At 49.0% G+C, this 19915-nt stretch overlaps 1 protein-coding gene across 1 annotated transcript; it reads left to right on the plus strand.

The window, feature by feature from the left end:
* Positions 1 to 291: 291 nt before the first annotated feature.
* Positions 292 to 17067, plus strand: Cd83 (CD83 molecule). The gene is made up of 5 exons (XM_076857913.1): positions 292 to 353; positions 434 to 549; positions 11919 to 12135; positions 13895 to 14001; positions 15618 to 17067. The coding sequence occupies exons 1-5, from the start codon at positions 317 to 319 to the stop codon at positions 15744 to 15746; spliced, it is 606 nt and encodes a 201-aa protein (XP_076714028.1). The 5' UTR covers positions 292 to 316; the 3' UTR covers positions 15747 to 17067.
* Positions 17068 to 19915: the final 2848 nt, after the last annotated feature.

A 19915-nucleotide genomic window follows, 5' to 3' on the forward strand; every position in this document is an offset into this window, starting at 1 on the left:
GTCAACGCCTGTCACGCGTGTAGCGCGGTTTGCAAAGCCGCAAGCGCGGGGCGTTCCGCGGGGATTGTTGTCGCCGCCGCAGCCCAGCCGCCTCGGCGACGCTAGCTCTGGGCGCTGGGGGGGCGGGGACTGGGGCTCGGACGGGGGCGCCCCGGCCACCGGGGGCCAGGCAGGGCGCGCCGCCCGCTTCCGCCGCCCGCGGGGGATTCCCCGGGGCCAGCGCGCAGGGAAGTCCCCGGGGCGCGGGGTACAAGAGGCGGCGCGGCGCGAGCGCGCCACTGGCCGGCACCCGAGGCGGCGGCGCAGCGCTCCAGCCATGTCGCGCGGCCTCCAGCTCCTGCTCCTGAGCTGCGGTAGGGCCCGAGCGCGTCCCCCTGCCTCCTCGCGACACCCGCTCTCGTCGCCGGCTCACGGCTCTCTCTCTCTCTTGCAGCCTGCAGCCTGGCGCCCGCGACGCGGGAGGTGAAGGTGGCGTGTTCCCAGACTGTGGACCTGCCCTGCACCGCCCCCTGGGACCCGCAGGTCTCCTACGCGGTCTCCTGGGCCAAGGTAAGCGCCCGTGCCGCAGCCCGGGGTGCAGGCGGGTGGGCTGGCTACCCCCTGGGGGAGTCGGGGCGTCTCCGGAGGCTGCACCTGGAGGACCCTGTCCTTCGGACACGCCCTCCCGTCCTCCTCCAGCCTCAGCCGCATCCGGGTCCAAGGCAGACTTAGGTTTGGTTCCCCCAAGACCTCAACCCTCTGTCTGCCCCTAAACGTGGCCCAGGTGGCTCATCCCAGTGAGACATTTTGGAAGGGCAGGGAACCTCTCATTGGGCCTGGATTCTGGGGCCACCTGTGGTTGTGGCCGGTACACGAAGGAAGCAACAAGGGCCTGGGTTTGGGCATTAGACAGGAGCAATGTCCCCAGAGTCCTGGTTTCGTGTGTCTTGTGACTGTGATGACCACAGACACGGGAGGAGGAGGGGCGGTTTGACAAGAAGGACTCAGACAGTCAGAAGTGACTTAGCTGTTTCATGGGCTGTGTGTGGCATTGGTGGTCACCCCCTTTCTGGGATATCCTCAGCCTCCTTCCCCAGCCTTTCTGCAGCTGGGAGCCAGCCAAGCCAGGAGGGCATGTGCCAGGGTGCGGGAGCCAGCACCCGCATGCTAAGAACGTGTGGCTGCCCACTGTGAGAGAATTGAGTTGTGGGAGGCTTTTAAAAGGTTTTCTTTCAACTAGAACATTCTCAGATTCTAAGACGCCATTCCCGTGGCTTTTGAAAGCCCAGCAGATGCCGTTTCATCGTGCTGGTCCTTTGCTCCCCTTCCTGAAGTGGGGTGTCTGCCACCATAGTGCCTCCATTTTAAGCCAAATGAATGTGATATCCCAGCAAGCTCTCTGGCTCTCTCTGATTTGCTGTCTTACCTTGGGAAGAAATCTCTGTGTGTTTGTTGTTTTCCACAAAATGCAGGGCCTTCCTTGGCCCACCGTAAAAGGTACTATGAGAACCTATACATGAGACTGGCCATTAAATGATGCAAGGCAGCACAGGAGGTGTGTGTGTGTGTGTGTGTGTGTGTGTGTGTGTGCGCGTGCACGCGCCATGTTCTCTCCTGTCTAGATTGTCAGTTCCCCGGGGACAACACTACACCAAAGCTTTTGTGCATTCTGTGCCGTACCCAGCATTTGCCCTGTTAAGTGCAAAGGTGCTCAGTGAACTCAGGCTGGCGGAGCCCAGCGGAGTTGGTGCTGCCTCCTGGGGCACGGTACCGTGCACTGTGAGATCAGAGAGCACAATTCCAAAATTGTCTGCATAGTCAAAAAAATGGCAATGAAAAAAAAAAAACGCTATAGAAACTATTATTTGAGTGCTGGCCATATGCCAGGCTCTGAGGTACATGTTGTCCATTCCCATCCCTCCAATACAGACTTAGGAGGTCAGTACTATTACCACTCCTACAGGCGCACAGTACAGGTGAGGCAGCCGAGCCCAGGGGACGGAAATGACTTGCTCACTATCACACTGTCACACTGCTTGCGCAGTGGTGGAGTTGATTTGAACAAAGCATTCTGAGTCCAGATCCTGGGCTGTCAGAAGTCGGCCCTGATAGCTCTGTCTTCTACCTTAATTACTTAAGGTAAAGAAAATAAAAATGCCCTGGGGCTAACCAGGCCTGGACTTAGTCATCTCAAAGAAGGAGGAAAACATGAAACCACTATATCTTCCAGAGAGTAATTAAAAAAAGAAAACATTATTAATATCCCCAGGGGAGTAATTAAAAAGTACTCGTGAGCCGAGTAGATGAAATTTCAGACTGTGGAGTTCAAACAGTTGTCAAGTTAAATCTTCTTGCTCAGGGTCGTTGGGAATGGTTCAGTAAACCATAGCAATTAACCTTTGACTTCTTGGATGTCAGCTGATGATGTAACTCTATATGTATTGGACACAGTTCTTGCAAGATTTAGCCTGAAAGTCTCTCAAAACTCTGTCCAAAAAAAAAAAAAAAAGAAAAGAAAAGCAGTAGTCTCTAGGCATTCTGGGTTTTCCCCTCCCCTTGGCCCATGGAATAGGTTCACTGAAGAAGCACATCATGGTTATTTTTGAGCCCTAAACTGTGGCTGGAAGAGCCATGTTGTGCCAATGAACTAATCAGGAGCCTTGGAAGTGATGTGTTATTCCTCAAGTGCTTTTTCCGCAGGCCTGAGCGTATTGTGTGGCTATTTGTTATTTTTCAACCCTTTTGCATTGATTGCACTTGTACAATAGAAATGGATAGAGCATTCTGGAAACCAGGCTGATGGTGAAATACTGAAAGACTTCATTTTACACAAGATTAGGCATCTTGTTGCTTTTCTACAGCTTTCTGGTAAAGTGTTTCAGTGAAGGGGAGGGGTACCTATAAAGTGGGGAGGGTAGCCCTGGAGCCAGGCCCGGCTGAGCTCCTGTGGCTTCCCTCCACCTCGCTGTCCCAACTTCTGACCTGGGAGTGGGCTGTGGGTGGGGCAGGTGCAGCAGGCCCCCCCCTACAACTGTCTGCCAGATTCCATCACATTCTTACAGGCTTTCTGCAGATCACAGTGATGGCTGTAATGACTCATAATTTAAAATTCCATTCACTCCTCTGTCCTCAGGCACCAGAGAGCATCCTGTCACTGTCCAGTTGGCACTGATGACTTGTGGTTAACAAAGGACCCATGTAAACCATCTGCTTTTGTTTTTTGGGTTTTTTTTTTTTTTTTTTTTTTTGATCATTTGCCTTTTACCCAAAACTCCAAGCAGACGGTATCCAATTAGTGTTTGTAACATTAGGATGAGTTGGGAAAGAACAGCGCCTGTTTTATTCTTTTATTCTCTGTTTCCGAGATGCAATGAGAGAGGTCAGTACAGACACACACAGGAGGCCAGAGGCGAAGCCCAAGGTGGACAACGTTAGCCCAGCTCCTGTTAGCTCGGTCTTCCTTCCTGTGGGCTGCAGGCCTCCTCTCTGGGATCCCCAAAGGGGATCATCCCTTCCTTTCATGTATCTTAGAAAGCAGTATGGGTGATTGAGAAGAATTAGAAAAATTAATAAATTATATCCACAGGGATCGTAGTTCAATTTAGCCTTTAAAGTTCTACTAGATTATGGTTCTATGGGGAGGTATTTTGAGAACATATGCAAATAGAGTTTGATCCATCGCTCTTTGTTTGAATTCTGGAATAAGAGGGCATAGCGCCGCACTGTGTTTGCGGGAGGAAGACCCTTCATGGGAAGGCTGTGCCCGTGCTCCATGCTGGGGGGCATAGGCCCTGGCTTCCCTAACGAAGCTGTACTCCTTGGAGAGAGAGGACGGTGCTGGACGGGGGCTTTGGGCACGGTCGAAATCCTCTGCTAATACTAATGAACGTGCACTTAGGGGGAGGTGCAGTGCCATCTCATGTCACGCCGAGGAGCCCTGAGGACCTGTAATGATACAAAGTGAAAGAGGATATTCAGTGTCGTCCCTGGGAGATGCTGCGGGGGTGAGGACAGTCATGTGTCACAAGGGGAAGCAAGACTGTGATTTCAGAGAATAGGTCAGGCTTGAACTTCAGCAGATCTGGAAGAATCCCGCTGCGGAAGACCATGCACCCACCCGGGGAGTGCTCTATTTCTGACATTCATGTTAAGGGAACCGTTGGGCAGCGGGTTAATGGCTTGCGTGAAGCCACTTCAGCGACAGTCACCATGCAGATCTCTCTTGTCCTTGACTCGTTAGGAAGCTATCTTCCCTGTATGTCGATGAACTCCTGTTGAGTGGACTTAGATTTTCTGTCTCGACCATCTTGTGTGATAATGACCTATAGGGCGCGGGTGCTGAGGACGGCGATTGCTGTAGGAGGGGCTGGAGTTGAGGAACAGTTGGGGCCGATGTCATCAGCCACTGACTCTGATGGACCCGCAGAGGAGCCAACACATGCCACTTAGTGCACTTCTTCATTTTAGAATACCATCTGTCAAAACTGGACTAAAGACTATGTTTTGACATCAAATAGAGGTCGAAACTGAAGGAAAACTGAAGTGTGTAAACAATGTATGCACTCGAATCACAGAAAATCAGGCCATCCCCATGGGTGCCTGGGCTCTCGGCCTGATGGAATCACTCGTAAGGGTTCTGTCTTAGGTCAGACTATGAAAGACATAAATTTGTTTCTCTCATATGTATACTTTTATTATTTAGCAAATCTTTGTAGGTCCCCCATGTGTGCCAAGTCCTGGGGCTGGCATTGGCCACCCCAAGAGTGGCAGAATTGTGCCAGAGGAGCGTCTTGAACAAAGGCATGGACATGGGAATGCATGCGGTCTTTTGGAGCCCAGTGGGGTCCCTGGTGATCTAGAAGGGAGAATGACACAGCTGATGGCTGAGACATCAGGTTACAAAGTAGGCTGGGGACAGATTGTGAGGGACCTTGAATGACCAACTATATAGTGCCTTGAACTTTCTCCTCTCAGCAGTAAGAAGCCATTGAAGGATTTTAAGTGAAGAGAATGATTCGAGGCAAACTCTATTTGAAGAAACGCGTATTTCTCAGGGCAGTGGGCAGGATAGAGTTCACCCAGCAGGAGTCTCAGGGGCAGCTCCGTTTGGTCAATGCCGTGACGTTCCATTCAGGTTAATTCAAATTCAGGCTCAGATACGCCTTGGTACGTCCCTTCTGTCTTGGGCTTTTCTTTGTCACTGGTCCTATCTGTGCGGATCTACAGAGGCTGCCTCAAAGCCGGTGGAGGGAGTCTAACCAGGTCCTTTGAGAATGGCGGTCCTTTGGATGGCGGTAGTTCTGAGTCAAATAGCTAAAATCTTTCAGCTTAAAAGAGGGTAGGAAAGTAGCCGGGGAGCCAAGGGTGAAACAGAAAAACCAAACCCCGCTTGTTTTCCATGAATATAAGGAGGAACCTAAATCACATGAGGACTGGATTGTCCCAGTTACGTTCTTGGTTCTGTCACCACACAAAAAGGGGGAAGTTTGCAAGAGGTGACAGTGACGTAGGGGAAGGTTTTATGTAGGGCAGGACTAAAAACAGATCCATTACCTCAAAGGTGGGTTCCTCCGTCTGAAACCGTTCCATGGCCCCTTCCTGGACACTTCTGCACTAATCCTGTATTTTCTATAAACAGCCCTGAGCGCAGTCCAGAGCTAGATCAAGACACTTCCCTAAGTCTCATTGACACTGTTGGGTTTGCCCCTGGGTAAAGGTCCCGTGTGTGCCTTGCGGAACCAGCACACACCTGGGACCCCCAGGCTTGTTACTGTCACTTGACTTTTTCTTGGAGCACCAACTACTCTGCTGTCCCAGGTCTCCTAAGAGGAGCTCCATTTTAAGAGCTGGTGGCTGTCTAGGACCATGGGTCCTGATGGGGAAAACCTTTGGCGGCAAGAAGGATGTTAGTTGGAATAAACAGTTCAAAATCGCCCAGGGCCAGCCCTTCTGGGTCAGTCTGGAGAACAGAAGTTCTGAGTCCAACTGGGACCTGAGGTCTCATTCCTTAAGGAGCAGGTGGCCCAAGGGACAAAGCAGGATTGGCATTGTAACCTTTTTTGGAAGCTGGAGCCACAAGGAGACAGCTTCCTGTGTGTCACACTCATGGGGTGACACAGGGTGCCCCCATCAGTGAGAACTCTCAGTCATCAGGGATTATAAATCCAATCAGAACTATTTTAAAGCAAAGGACCTATATGGGCTAATGTATGATTGCTATGGAAAAAAAACTGAAAAAACAACATATAGTTCCCATTTCAGCGACAGGTGGTGTTAGGGGTTGTGCTGAGTTTCTCCGAAAGATACCGCTGGAGTCCTAACCCTGGGTACTTGTAATTGTGACTTTATTTGGAAATAAATTTGACACCTTGGGTTTGGACTTCTGCCTTCCTGACCTGTGAGAGGAGACCTTTCTGTTATTTTAAGCCACCGAGCAAATAAACCTCCCCAGAGCTTGGTGGCTTCCCATCTCTCAACTCTTCTCCCTCCCCATTGGTTTCCCTGCCAGCCTCCACGTGGCTATGAACAGTAGCTGGTAACTGCAGACTTGGGTCAAGGCAAGGACCGCGCCTCTGTCCTGCCGGGTCAACAAATGTCAGACTGTTCTCCGGTGGCTCTGATGGGGACATGTGCCCATCAGAACCAGCCTCTGGGATGTCAGACCTGAGTGAAGTGTGTCTCCTCTAAAACCACGTGTGGAGCTCTGTACAGGACATGGACCGGAGCTGGTCGTGATGCCCCTGGCCCCCAGGGTGCCGAGGGAAGAAGGATGATTGTCCTGAGTGAGGCGTGGTGCAGGGTGGCCTTCAAGTCCCACTTCAAAGGTTTCTGCTGCATTTTTAGGTGGGTGTATTAGGAAATCCAGGATGTGTTGAGTATTTTGGAAAGACGTGATGAGTGGACAAAAAATTTCCCCTGAGACAAAGATTGGGACTTCTAGGACAGCCAAGTGGATACAGGAGATGTCTGCCAGGAATGACAGCCGTGTGGGTGGCATGGGGAACTCAGTGATGACATGTCTCTTACCGACGCTACCAGTTAAGCAGTGCTTTTGCGTGTTTTCTCCTTTGATTCTTCTAATGACGCCCGTCCAGATAAGGAAATGAAACTCCGAGGTGAAGGGATTTACTGAACATGACCCTGCTCACCGGCGGGGAAGCTGGGGCTTGACTTCAGGCCTTTGGATTCCAAAGCCAGCGCTCTTGAAACTGTCTCATGATTTCTGAAATTCGCTAATTTTTGCAGAAACTACTTTTTGAATCCATCCTGTGTGCAAGGACCTATTGAGTCTTCTGAATGACACCTTGGCTAAGAGAGCAGTAGCATTTTTAGGGCTTGCCGTGAGATTGGTACCATTCTTAGGGTTGGATGCATCCTCATCAATATGTTCATCCCCGCTGTGAGCCGCAGTCTCCCCTGGTCCCAGCGGAGCAAACCAGCCTGGGAGTTGTGTGGTCCCTTGGCCCAGAGCAGAAGGAGCTGTGGCAGGCGTGGGGTGTGCTTCCAGTTCTGTCTCAACTCCAAGGACTGTGCTTTTAATTATGCCGCCTCTGCTGTGCTCGTAACTCTCGTTAACAGCCATAAATCCAGCTCTTGTCTGTTAGACCCAGTAAATTTCAAAGTGGAAAATCATTTTTCTAATAAAACTACACTTAGAAAAAAACGATGTTAATGCTCATACATTCTCCCCTCATTATGACATCAACCTCCGAGCCAAACTCTTTTGCACGTTATAAAAAGCTGTTTCTGTGATGAATGGGGATTATATTGGCACTTTAATTGAGTTAGAAACCAAGGTACATGAATGTTAGTGCACACGAAATGCAATTAAAAAAAAAGCTGCTCCAATGTGGTTGGAATATAGCAAATTAATTTAATGTCACCTTTAAATGCTTAGTCTCTACGTTTAAATATGTTTGATCAAGTAGATGAAATATTTATTTGTGTGTATATGTATGTACGTATGTACACACATATATTCCCCCTCAAAAAAAATCTCTTCCTTTTCTGTTAGGCTTCTATTACATTTTAATTTTTTTTTATAGATGGACACAATACCTTTATTTTATTTGTTTTTATAATGGGCTGCTGAAGATCGAACCTAGTGCCTCCCACGTTTTAGGCAAGGTGCTCCACAACTGCAGCCCTCTATCACATTGTTAAGAGCTAATGAATGATAAAGTTGGATTTTGGTTTAGGATCAATCCCTTTCATTGCTATTGGAATGGAACTCTTGCCCTCTGGTCCATTGAAATATGGAAATCTCTAGGACGTGAGCATGTATTTGGATAAAATTATGTAAACTTTTGTAACAGGGCATTTGTTACAATAGTTTTGGGCTGAAATGCTGGTTCGAGTCTAGCCATATGCATGTATTTTAGTTTTTGTTCTAATTCAGATTTATCCGTCACACACACACAAAAGACTTAATTCACATGCCCTTAAAATCAGTATGTGTATTTGCTTGACATAGTATTCAGCAAATTAAAGAGAGTTTATTTTAATTTAGGGCTTGTGGTTTCCTTAAGTTCAAATCTCTCTTGCATAAAAAGGTATGGTATTTAGGTTATTCAGTCAAAGTGGGGACCTGGACAAATCAAAGTCCTGAGGCTTGCTGTAAAAGAGATAGTCCATATTTTGCTCTTATTTAATTCAGTACCAAAAAAATTTGTCAGCATCAAAATAATGCACAGAGTGTGGATTTCTTAAAACATTGTTGGAATGAATGTTTTGAGGAATTAATTTGTCCAAATTGTGTTGTGCTTGAGCACGCTTGCTACAATATTAGCATTGTGAAATGTGCATTAAATAGTTGCCATCAATTATGCTTGGCTGTGAATGAATCTGAGGGTTCCTTTTGTTATAAATTACTATTTCCTAAATGCTTTTGCAGAGAAGCAGTGAAACACTTTGAGATTTGGAATGTTTAAAGAGTGTTTCTTGCCAGTGGTTGCTTTGGAGCCAGCTCCAGTGTTTATAAGAACTCATAAAACAAAGCAAAGTTGAGGATCCATTTGCTGTTCCTCTGCTCTCCTCCCTCTGGAATTTCTCCTTCCGTCCTCAGTCTGCTTTCGCCCCAGCTAACTCTTCAGACAAGGAAGAGCCACGTGTGCTTGGACACATGTCTGTAGAGAATCATTTCAAGTTTTTCGTAAGAACTTCCACGGTAACCCTGCTGCCCTGTTTGCTTGGAGTGTGGAACAATAACATAAAAGCTACTCTCCTTCTGCAGCGTGGGCAAGTCCTTGATTCCTCAGGCGGAGTCCCAGGAGAAGGAATATCTTCAAATGGCAAAAGGAAGGGGAAATAGACATAGACATACTTAGAACTTTGAACTAGAGGGAAGGCTGTGAAATATCTCCAGGTGCATTGTATGACTTTGCAGAAGGTCCTGTTGCTGTATATGAGTACCTCCTTATCCACAATATCACTTTTTTTCTATTTCAGTTTCCCATCGTCAACTGTGGTCTGAAAACATTAAATCAAACATTCCAGAAATAAACAATTCTTAGGTTTTAAATTGCTCCCTGCTCTAAGTCGTGTGATGGCATCTCACACTTTTGTACTTTGTCCCATCCAGGACATGAATCATCCCCTTGTTCAGCGTATCCATGCTGTATACACTACCTGCCTGTTAGTCACATAGTAGCCATCTCAGTTATCAGACCAACTTCAGCCTCTCGTGTGCTTGGGTTCAGGTAGCTCTTATTGTAATTATGGCTCCAAAGTGCAAGAGTGCTGGCTATGAACATGCTGAGGAGCGTTCTTCTTTTTGTCCTCCTTGTGGTGTCACCCTGCCTTTGTGTTGCCGTTTGAACATAACTATAGGCTTTGCCAGAGGCACCTGGAAATCTTACCATCAAATCTTACTATTGACGACATTTTGTTGATGCTGCCGCCCATTTTTAGAGTGAATTCTCCTCTGCAGTTGGTAGGAGGCTACTGCAGGGGGTTCCCACACCTGGCTCAATGGTGGGGCCTCTTTATGTAAATAGGGACCACTGTTCACGCTTCCACCAGCTGCAAGGAGCTTTGTGGGTTTTGATCTTGACTTGGGGGCTGGGGGAGGGGGTGCTTTCTGAGTTGAGGGAGGGGGTCCCTGGATGGGAGAGGAAGTCCCCAGGAGAAGACCAGAGGTAGTTCATCTCCAAATGGTCACTCCAAATGAGAAGCAGGATGCTGTGTCCCTGTGAGGGTGCAGTCTGGGGTGGCTCAATGAGTTCAGACTGGCCTTGAGGGCAGCCGGGCACAGATGGTTTTTCATGGCCACCCTGGTAGGAGGAAGCTGCTTTGCTGGGCAGCAGAGGGGAGAGGAGGGTTGTTGACTAGCCAGGTCCCTGACTCTGTGGTCCAGTTGGACTTGGAAACCTTGTGTTAATTCCAGCATGTTCTAGCATCATCTGGATGCTCTTCAGCCTTCCCAGCTTCCCTGGCCACCTTTCCTTTTACGACCTTATTTTTGAACATCCAAAGGCCTGGTTCTTTTTCTTGATTATTTAGGAAGGAGCCTTTAAGCACAAGAAAAAACATCAAGAAATGGGATTTATGTCCACAGACTCACCCTGGGCAGGGCCATTTGTCTCAGCCTGGTTCTGGGAGTGAGTGATAAATCTGCCACCAGATGTCTCTGTAGTCCACTCTACCCAATGGCAGCCGGCACCAAAGGTTGGTACCTGAGCTGTGGGTGACCTGCTGTGCAGTCTCTAACTTAATAAGCCAAGCAGGAACAGGGTGTGCATGTGTATGTGCGCACGCAGGCGCGGGTATCAAGTTTCCTTCACAGGCTGCTCCCCTAATACCTTGGTCATCTGTTTCCTTGCCCTGAGTCCCTTCTAGAAGCAGCAGCACTGCAGAAAGAATGCTCCCGAAACAGGAGGTTGACCGCCCCCAGGTGCTGGCGAGGACAGTGGTAGTGAGACTTGGTAATTTGTCTCTTTCCCTAAGGCAGCTCCTGGGTGCTGTTGCAATGCTAGGGACAGGTAAGGGATGCCATTTAATCCAGGGACCCCACAGGTCCCCAGCCAAGCAGCGAAGGGCACGCGGGGGTTGCTCGGGGATGCTCCCATTGAAGCACTGTCCCCAAGACTCGAAATAACAGTTTGCCTCACTGTCGGTGCAAATCCATCCTAGAAGCGTTAAAATTTCAGGGATGTAGCAACTGGCGAATGAAATGATGTCTGGGTAGGACAGCGAATGGGCCGCGTGTCACATCTTTGAAGTAGGACACGCTGGCAACACCTACCAGTCGAGTCACAGGGATAATTTAGGAAGAGAAAAAACAGCCAGATTCCTTTTCTGGTCTGTCGTGCTGTGACTGCCCTTCCACATGTGGCTTCCCGTGACCACCTGAGGAACTGACCGTGCCATCTCTGCGGCACTCTGTCCACCTGTCGTCCTCCCCCGGGTGGAGAACGGCCCCGGGAGGCGGCTGTTGACGGGCGGCCTTGTTTCCCTGCACCCTGTTTGCAGTTGTCTGATTTTGCTCTTAAGAGACTTGGGGACTTTTCCAAATAAAAGGCTGGGATCCAAAACCAAGAACCCATCTGGGGGCGAGTTGGTTTCTGCAGAAAACGAGAGAACATTTCCTGTAGAACCAACAGCAGCAAAATTGAATCCAAAGTGAGTCATGTCCGACCTGTCACCACCATCCCCAGTGACACTCTCCCTTCCATAGGGTGGAAGTTGGGATCCTGGTGCTGAAATCATAAAATGCAGACCTGATCTTATTCCAAGGAAAATAGAGCCCTCGTAGGTTTTTATCAGCTCTTTCCTCCTCCCCCAGAATTCACACGTACGAAAAAAGCAACATATCTTTCTTGCTTTAGAAACATGAGTTTTGGATGAGTTTTATGAAAACAAGATGGGAAACCTCAATGCGGGCTCCAGAGCTCGCAGGTTTGGATGATAGAGTGTGATGCGATGTCGTGGTTTCTCCACAGCTCCCTCAGGGCGGTGAGGAGACGCAGGACACGCTCCAGGAGGACCCGCACCATGGTCAGAGGGGACAGAACGACTCTTCCGAGGCTCCCGTGGACAGTCCCTATTCCCTGAAGATCAAAAACACTGCCACATGCAACTCGGGGACATACAGGTGCACTCTGCAGGAGCTGGGAGGACAGAGAAACGTCAGCGCCACCGTGATTTTGAAAGTGACAGGTGAGGTGACCTGCTGGACTTGTTTACCTCCTGCAAAACGCATGCATGCCCTTTCTGTGGGTCCGGAAGTCGATCCTCTCTTTCAGAGTCTAGCTCTGTGGCTCTGATCTCATCTGGGGCTGGTGGCTGAATTCCACGCAGGAATGTGCCTTAATCGACACAGTGACTTCTGCCTAGCACTTGTAAGGGGGTTAAGGCCGGAAATGATAAGCGTGTCCTAGAGTCCCTGATTGTGTACAGTAGCTTATGTCAGTTATCTGAAAGCCATCGGAGTCCAGACAGTACTCCTACGCTCGCAAGAACACAGTGCTGTCTAAAGGGGCAATGGTTGCACTTTCTCCCTTGTCGTACCCGCGAGCATGCACACACACACAACTCTTACACACTTCTCTGTCTCCAGCCAGTATTCTGGTTGGTTTTTACACCCAACATGCTGTGTATGGTTTGGTTTACTGCCTGTCTCCCCTAAGAGAGCTTGCTTTGGCCCCGCATACAGTAGGATCTCAATTAATATTATTCACAGGGAAAGCAATCTTGCAGGGGAGAGCAGAGACGGGTAGCGTGGCCTGCCAGAGTGGAGAGGGGCTGAACAGAGGGCAGCACATTTCCTCCACTGCTCCCTCCCGAGGGAGTGCTGCCTAGGAGTTAAGGGGTCAGACTGGAATCATTCAGATCTGGTTCAGCTGTTACCTCTGAAGCTCACTAGCCTGTGGCCTTCCTTTACACAAAGCCTTAGTTCTCTCATCTCCAAAATGGGGACAATGACGTCTAGGACATAGGCTTGTTGCTAAGGTTAAATGAGACATCGCTTTAAAATGCTTACGGCACTGCCTGGGGTAGCCTGATCTGTGTTGGGCACCAATGAGGACGATGGCTCTCAACCTCTTTACTGAGTTGCAGACACCTGTGGGAAGCCATCCCCAGACGACTGCCTGCAGTTTGAATCCAATTTCAAATTCTGGGCCTCAGGGGAGGCCTCCCTGGACATCCACAAAGTGCCCGCTCCTGCTGGGATTCTAAGTAGCTTGTCTCAGCAGCCACCCCTGAGCAGCTCGTGCCAGACTTGCTTTCCTGCTTGGCACATTGGCTATTGTGCCTGGGGGGAGGAGCCTGCCCCTCCTGGCTGCTCTAGGGCAGGGCCTCAGCCTCAGTCCTTGGCCTCCTCCAAGCTGCAGCCTTGGCTTCACCATCGCGAGGGAGCCCTTCTCTCCACCTTTTCTGCCCGGCTTGGTGGGAGAGCTCAGTTCTACCAAAATGTGTTCACCTGGGCAATAGCAGGGCAGCTCGCCCACCTCATTGCATAGTTCCCAGTCCCCCTGCAGTGGGGACGCTTAGCCATCTACCTGACCTGAAGAAGCTAAGGTTGCTGATGGAGTCACACACGTAGGGTGGTTTCTCTGATGTGAAGACAAGAGCCAGGCCTGGCCCCACCTCTGGAGTGCAGGCAGGATAAACCCGGAGCGGACTTGCTTCAGTCCTGAGCCCCGGCTGCTTTATGTGTAGCATGGGAATACTCAGATGGGCCCTGCAGACGGTGGGCACCCTGTCCGCACAGCCTGTCACCTGCAGGTGGCTCAGGGTGGCTGTGAGCGCTGCATTGCCACAACCATTACTCTGGTTTTTCCTGACAGCAAGGGTTGGGCTGGGAGAGCTGGGGTGAGGAAGGGAGAAGGAAGCATCCTCAGCTTTTTATCGTGGTAGAAAAGTCCTGTTGGAATGGCTCCACTTATTCCTTCTTATTTTTTGATTTATTTTTAAGGATGCCCTAAGGAGCCTAAGGAAGCAACTTTTCATAAATACAGAGCTGAGATCGTCCTCCTCCTCTCTCTGGTCATTTTCTATTTGACACTCATCATCTTCACTTGCGTGAGTATCTGTGTCCTCATCGCTGACCATGAAGACATCCCCGGGGCCACCAATCCTGGGATGTTTTGTGGATAGTGTGACTCACTCAATAATGGGGAGCCAGATCCTTCTCTGAACCCCGGACTTACGGAGGCCCCTGGACGTCCACCTTGTTTGGGTCACGTGGCCACACCCAGGGAACTCTGGAAAGCACACGGAGGAAGTTTGAGAAATACCAGCAGAACCTGCTCACTCCCTGGCGCCTCCTAGTCAGGGTGGTAAAATTGCCTTGTGACCACATCCCGGGCAGAGGCCTGTTCTTGGGCGAGGAGGGAGCAAGCCCAGCACTCCGGGTGGACCCGTCCCCTCGCTTGCCCTGATTGGTTTTCTCTTGGGGACTCTTCCTCTATGTATTTGGTATTTTCACTCCCTCCTTGAGAATTAACCTGAGAACATGGGGGCACACAGGAAGTCCTCTGGTGTGGCAATACTTGGGCATCCTGGTCGTGACCTTGAGCTGCTGGTCACAGACTCCAGCTTACCCCACCCCTAGCCTCTTTCTGCACGGCTGCTCACCTGGGCTGACCGTGGTTGTTGGGGAGCAGGGCCAGCTGTGGCCCTGACCCACTGGAAAGAGATCTTTCCCACCAGGAAGGGCAGTCTAGCTGGGGGCAGGACAGAATTACGCAGGAGCTGCCCCAGAGCTGGTTCTTGTCACCCACTGTACCTTGTATGCACTCTCTGGCTCTGCACTCATCTCTGATTTCTATTTTTAGGTATTAGCCAATCAACAAACACCCCATTGCACCCCACAGATAGGTACAGTTATTGTATGGGAATCAGAAACTTTAAAAAAAACAAAAACAAAATCTTAACCACAGCAAAACATGAGGGACTATAATTTCATGATACTCATGGTTTGGTACTGAGTCATTACATAACGGACCAGGATTTTTCTGGATGCATCAGTTTCTCAGTGATTTCTATTGATGAATATAAACAAAAATTCTTAAGGTGAAACGGGTTTTTGTTTTGTTTTGTTCTTGTGCTTTACAGTGTCAGGAATCAAACCCAGGGCCTTGTGCATTCTGGGCAAGCCCTGTATCACTGAGTGGACTCTCAGCCCCCCCCCCATATTTTTAAATAGGGAGCGTATGTTTGCAAAACAACAACATCAACAACAAAAGACTCTCATGAGATCCTACTGTACACAAGGTTCTATGCCAGGAACTCTTTGGGGTTTACAAAGGTGTCAAACATTGTTCCTGCCCCAAGGAGCTTCCATTTGGGTGGTCAGGGTTATTTGCACATAAGAAGATAGTTAGAATTACCAGTCGGTCTATGTGTAAAATGAGCGACCCCTTCCCTCCACACCAACTCTCCATGCAGATCTCTCACATTAGAGACTTGAAAGGGCTGCGATCCCTAGTCAGCCCATCTCTGGCTGGCGTTTGGAAGCAGCAGCGAAGTTGCCCAAGTGCCTGGCACAGGGAGTGAGGTGACCAGCATGGAGAGGGCTTCCTGCATGGGTTGTCCAGCCAGTGCTGAGGGAATGGCATTTGAATAGAGTTGACAACGGCAGCATCTCCCCAGCTGTTCGCTTCTTGACTTGTTTCTTTTGTTTCACTCTTTTTCAGAAGTTTGCACGACTACAGAGTATTTTTCCAGATTTTTCTAAACCTGGCATGGAACGAGCTTTTCTCCCTGTCGCCTCCCCAAATAAGCACGTGGGACCAGTGATTCTTCACAAGACAGAAGTGGTGTGAGCAGGGTCTCCGCTGTCTTTGCTCATCTTGAGGACTCGGTGGCATGCCAGATGCCACACTGGACCAGAGCAGAATGAGCCCCACGCTGGAGATGGCATCCTTGCTGTGAAGTCCTTCACCTGCCTGAAGACATCTGAGAGTGGATCCCACCCCACTTTCTGCTGGCAAAGTCTCGAAAACCATTCCATGATCATGTAGCATGGGGCCATCTCTACTTTTCCATGGCTGCCATCTTGGTGTTTTATGCAGCTATCTGGTCAACCTCCTGGATACTTTTTCAGTCATATAAAAGCTATGGTGAGATGTAGTGGGAAAGGGTCTTGGGAAAATTGAGTGCCCAAAGCTGGCCCTGTGACAGACTGCTGAGGACAGGTGTCCTCTTCCACATCTGGGAAACATCTCTTTGAATTCGCTGTGTTCCGTTAACAGCAGCCCACATGTCTTACATCTGGGAGAAATCCACAGGCCAAGCTATGAAGCAGTGAGAAATATCTAGCAAATAATTTCTCCGTGTGAAGGCTCTGCTATTACTAAGGAGGATTATGTGCACATAGAAATAAAAGGTGGAGGAATTGTTCCCCAGCAGGGTCTTTTCATCTTGGAAAGACATCCATAAAGAAGCAATAAAGAGTGCCACATTTATTTTTATATCTATATATAGTTGTCAAAGAAGAATTTGTGTTTTTCTTCTTTTGAAATCAATATCTTGTTAATAGAATTGCTAACTGACCAGTAACCTGAATGTGGAGAGAGAGAAGTCAGAGTAGGTGACCATGGGACAGATGTTCAGTGACCTGCTGGAGATGCTGGACCAACCTGCCATTTGCTTTCCAGCCTCGGTGATCCCAGTACCCAGCCATATGAGCTTGGGCAAGTTCCTGATGGATTCTTCTTCCTCGGGCTGCTGCATGGACTGACTAGAACAATGTGTGCGAAATGCTTCAAAAAAGCATGAAGCTCTGCGTAGATTCCATCCCCCACCGGGTCATTGTCCTTGCTCTGGCTGTGGGGTTCTGAGGGCCAGAGGAAGCCTTTAAGTTCTCACGTTTTCCATCATCCCAAACAGAAGGCTACAGAGAGGACATTCCCAAATCCTTCTGTACGGATTCCTCCTCTTGGGGAAGTAAGGAGACAAGTTCAGCGTCCTGTTTGTGCACCACCAGTCAAGGTGTGGACGTTGGGAGTTCTGGCCCTGGCCAGAGGGAGTTCACAGAACGTCCCAACAGTGTTTGGGCAGCTGTTGAGTTTCTCTTAACAAACTCGGCCCCATCCCTGCTTGCTTTCCAAAGACACATTGTTCCTTTAGTAATGTGTGTGTCCCTCACACTAATGTGGAAAGTGCCAAAGTGATTTAGTGTTTGAACCTCTTTGTCATCTCTTTCATGTTATTAAAGGTCTGCATGTGAATAGGGAGTGCTTTTCTTTTTTTAAATTTAAAACTACTCAGAAGCCTGGGAATGGGTGCTAGGATGTCCATGAACTAGGTAGAGAACCAGAATCCAAGATGAAGTTATGGAGGTGAAAGGTTGACAGGTGCATTCTTCGCCAGGAGGGAGGGCCCACCCACCCGGCAGGTGGGCAAAGAGTCTCCAGACTCATCCTGAGCTGCATGGCTACCAGTTAGGATGCAATCCCTTACCCACCTGCATGACCATGGGAGTAGGGATGGAAAGAAAGGGGAAGGGTTATGTGTGAAGTCAGGGGTCTTGAACCTGGGTTTCGTGGGGTTTGACTCTAGATCTTTGAATAGGTCCTTTACCCCCCAAATGTTAAAAGCAATCTACAAGTGGTTGTCGTAGTTATGAAAGTGTCGTAGATGTGTGTCTCTTTACAAAGATGAATACATACATGTACCTGTAAAAACTGGAGGTTTCTGTTCAGTGGCAGCAACTCCATCCTCAAATGCTTCACCAGAAGTACTGGGGAAGCCACTTGGCATGGTAATTCAGAACTCAGAGCTCTTATCCACCTGGAGTTGTGCTGATGTGGACAGGCGACTTACTTCTCAGAGCCTCAGGTGGAAGATCTTTAGAAAGAGATCAGCATCTGCCTAATAAGTGTCTTGTGAAAATTAAATGAGATAACACGGAAGGGCTGAGCCTAAAGTCCAGCAAAATAGTAAGCCCTGAACGATGCCCGGATGAGAGAGGAGACAGAGTCAAGGAAATGCAGCACCTGGGGATTTTCCACAAATACATTTTGTTAAAAGGAACAAATTGACCTGGTGTGTGGTTCGTGTTGTCCTCAGAAGAATCAGTAAGTGGTGAACTGAATACTGCATGGCATGTCGGTGCAAGGCAGACCCAGGCCAGGGCCTCCCCTGGTCAGTTTGGACTGACTTAAAGTAGAAATGTGATCAAGATTCAAGAGTAGGGCCAGGTGTGGTGGTGGCCACCTGTGATCCTAGCGGCTCAGGAGGCTGAGGCAGGAGGATCACAAGTTCAAAACCAGCCTCAGCAACTTAGCAAGGCCCTAACCAACTCATGGAAACCCCATATTAAAACAAAAAAATATAAAAGGGGTTGGGGTTGTGGCTCAGTGGTTAATGTGCCCTACCCCAGTTTTAATCCCTAGTACCAAGAAATAAAGATTTAAGAGTAGGTGGTTTCAATATTTCACACCTAGTATTTGGTATAAGAAAATGTGTGTGTGCACGCGTGCGTGCAGGAACATGTGTGTGAAAGGGATGAGGCTAGGAGGGCCCTTCTTTATCAAGGAGAGTGGATTGGTCTTCTGCTGCCTCCATTGGATCCTGTCAAGATCTGGGAGAGCGTGGAGGCTGACGGGGGACCATATGTAGTCTTTGTCTTCCTGTCAGGGAAAGCTTTGATCTCTGGGCTTCCTTTGCCTGTGGGATTCCTTCTGCAGTTATAATATTTTCGTCTCGGGATTTCCCAAGACACACAAGCAGGCATGAAAATCTGCTTCACATTCTTCCAAATGATAACCTGCGGGGTTTTGTATTCTTAGTAACACTTAGCAGAAAAGACTGAGCCACGTTCCCAGAATCCAACACAGCCTGATTATTGGCTGGGGTCTCGGCCTGTGGTCATAGAAACAGCAAGCGACGCCATGGGTTGACCCCACAACAGAGGTCTCGGATAATTCTGAGGATCTCAGAATAATTCAGTCTTTCCTCGTTGGCAGCTTTATTTGGTGGCATTAACTGAATAATTGTCTGATGCTTTATTGCTCCTATGTAAAAATAGCCAAAGGCCTCAAAATCTTAGGAACTCTTTGCTTAATTCACTAGCGTTCACCCGTCTTAGCTTTGTGATTATTTGCTGAGCCAGACTTGATCTAACTGGTGGGTAAGATTCAATCTGCGAGCTCTTCTTGGAGAGTGAATTATTTTTATTGTCCTCTCAAGATGTGCTTACTTCCTAATTTTTACCTTTAAATTATATAAGAAATTAAAATTTTCACCACCTGATCTTTTGGTGTGTGTGTGTGTGTGTGTGTTGTTGTTGTTGGGCAAAATTAAATGTAAGCATATTGGCTATGTTTAAATATAAATATCCTGCAGGCAAGAGGCTCTTATAGACACTGCCATACTTAAAAAGGCAAGGATCCATCCTTCCTTTCAAAGAGCTTAAAATCAGTGTAAGGAGAAACGAGCTCAGTGCTGTGTGCACGGTTAATTGTTTTACTTGATATTAGAGACGTATAGAAAGGAAGTGGGGACACACGCTCACAGAAGGCATGGGTGGCCACGTTCTTCTGGGGATACCTTAGAAGGCTCTGCAGAGCTGACTGCATTTGGATGTGGAGGAGAAGCAGGATTTTGAAGGGAAGGGGTAGAGAAGGGCGGCAGGCGAGACCAGGGCAGAGTCTTCAGGGCCAGGAGGTGGGAGGCAGGCTGGACGGGGGCTGCCTGGGAGACTGGAGGCAGAGGGCACCCCGTCCAGCTGCAGCAGGGAGCAGCACTGATTGATGGCACCTTAGCACCGAGGGTTTGTGGGGGGCAGCATTGAGGACCCTGAGCTGGACGCTGTCATAATAGATTCAATTTGGGGAAAATAACCAGGAAAACAAAGTGAAGGGATGAACAAAGAGCTGGAGGAGGTGAGGTGGGAGGAAGACCCAGGGGAGACTGACAGCCCCAAGAAGCGCCGAGGAAGAGATGGCGACGGGCTGGCTCCTCCGCTGTGGCGCCCTCTGCGGAGCAG

This window comes from Callospermophilus lateralis, chromosome 6 (assembly GCF_048772815.1).
Source record: "Callospermophilus lateralis isolate mCalLat2 chromosome 6, mCalLat2.hap1, whole genome shotgun sequence".
Lineage (NCBI taxonomy): Eukaryota > Metazoa > Chordata > Mammalia > Rodentia > Sciuridae > Callospermophilus > Callospermophilus lateralis.

Coding starts and splice junctions, on each gene's coding strand:
- Cd83 (XM_076857913.1), top strand. CDS start 317: ATGTCGCGCGGCCTCCAGCTCCTGCTCCTGAGCTGCG. Junction 550..11,918: donor ACGCGGTCTCCTGGGCCAAG/GTAAGCGCCCGT, acceptor GTTTCTCCACAG/CTCCCTCAGGGCGGTGAGGA. Junction 14,002..15,617: donor CACTCATCATCTTCACTTGC/GTGAGTATCTGT, acceptor ACTCTTTTTCAG/AAGTTTGCACGACTACAGAG.